At 44.4% G+C, this 1259-nt stretch overlaps 1 protein-coding gene across 1 annotated transcript in view; it reads right to left on the minus strand.

Annotated features, from left to right (window-relative positions):
• Positions 1 to 1259, minus strand: part of LOC106810083 (WD repeat-containing protein on Y chromosome-like) — a 13748-nt gene that overhangs the window by 3609 nt on the left and 8880 nt on the right. Inside the window, exon 5 of the mRNA XM_014813357.1 lies at positions 90 to 248. Within this exon, the coding sequence (XP_014668843.1) occupies positions 90 to 248 (159 nt within the window). The remainder of the gene's footprint in view (positions 1 to 89; positions 249 to 1259) is intronic.

The following is a 1259-nucleotide window of genomic DNA, read 5'->3' on the forward strand; positions in this document are numbered from 1 at the left end:
AGCATAATCACACGTATAGTCACGACATGTATATATAAGTTATATAATAAGTATAATATAACTATATATTATATAGTTCGGCCTATTACCTGGTGCTGGTTGTGTCGAATCTTTGGCAGTGCGGGCGCCACCTGGTGGCGTCTGTTGGTCTTGTATGATTTCGTCAGCAGTCCGCGGATCTCTCCGTCGCTGTCCCAAGATGGCGACGCCGGTCCGTCATTCACCTCCGACGGTTCATCCGGTTTCTCCTGTGACGTAAACACAATAACGTGACGTCATAGCGTTATGCGTTGATAGAGACAGGCCCGCTTGACACCAAAAAAATATTATACCTCCAAAATGTAGTTGTCATACGTGTAAATAAAGTGAATTGAATTGACAACGGTTGACACACGCTGGTGACTAGGAAGTCTGCAGACGTGCATGAAGCTGTCAACGAGAGTGGGTGCGTGTGGGGGGGGGTGTATGTAGAAACGTGTGATGTAAATATAATCAAAAGCTACTAATAAATTGTATTATGTAGTAAAATAAGTGTATTATTAGCTCTTGATATAAAAAACGTGACAAATAATTTAACGTGATAATACAGGTTATCCTCTATACTCAAGCTATTCGCTTATGCCACTCAAGAATAAGATGTCCGTGCATGCGTTCTCACGTGCGTGCACATAGCTTGTACAATCCACCGCGGAAACTACTTCCCCATTACAACCATGAGTGCCAAGAATGGATTTGGCCGAGGATTGTTTCTCTATTCCAATCTCGGGCGTCGGAAAAAAACTCGCCAACTTAAAACAATCCTGGGTACCCATCCAAGACGTAATTGGAAGAGCATGGGAGAGAACCGAGTCTTCCCCTCTCCTTTGCCAGTTTAACGCGTAAATAATATTTTAAGAAAGAAAAACTTAATCCAGTTCGAGTAAATTATTGCTCTCGACGCGACGCTCTGCGGTAGTCTGCAATGATGCGAAATCGAGATTAGCCGAGAATAATGCGAGAGATGAAAGAGCAAGCAAGAGGAAGCAAAAGGAAGCAAGCGGAAGCTAGAGGATGAAGCTAGAGGAAGTGTGAGGCGATTTGCGATAAATAATTAATATAGAGGCGCCACCACACGGAGCGATACGACATTAATCATGGTTTCGCGGGCGATGTGTTATCATTATCCTCCCAGGATATTGTAGTCTCTCTCTTTCTCTCTCTCTCTCCCCCCCCCCTCTCTCTCTCTCTCTCTCCCTCCCTCTCTCTCTCTCCCTCTCTCC

Source organism: Priapulus caudatus, unplaced genomic scaffold, assembly GCF_000485595.1.
Source record: "Priapulus caudatus unplaced genomic scaffold, Priapulus_caudatus-5.0.1 Scaffold409, whole genome shotgun sequence".
In the NCBI taxonomy this organism is placed as follows: Eukaryota; Metazoa; Priapulida; class Priapulimorpha; order Priapulimorphida; family Priapulidae; genus Priapulus; species Priapulus caudatus.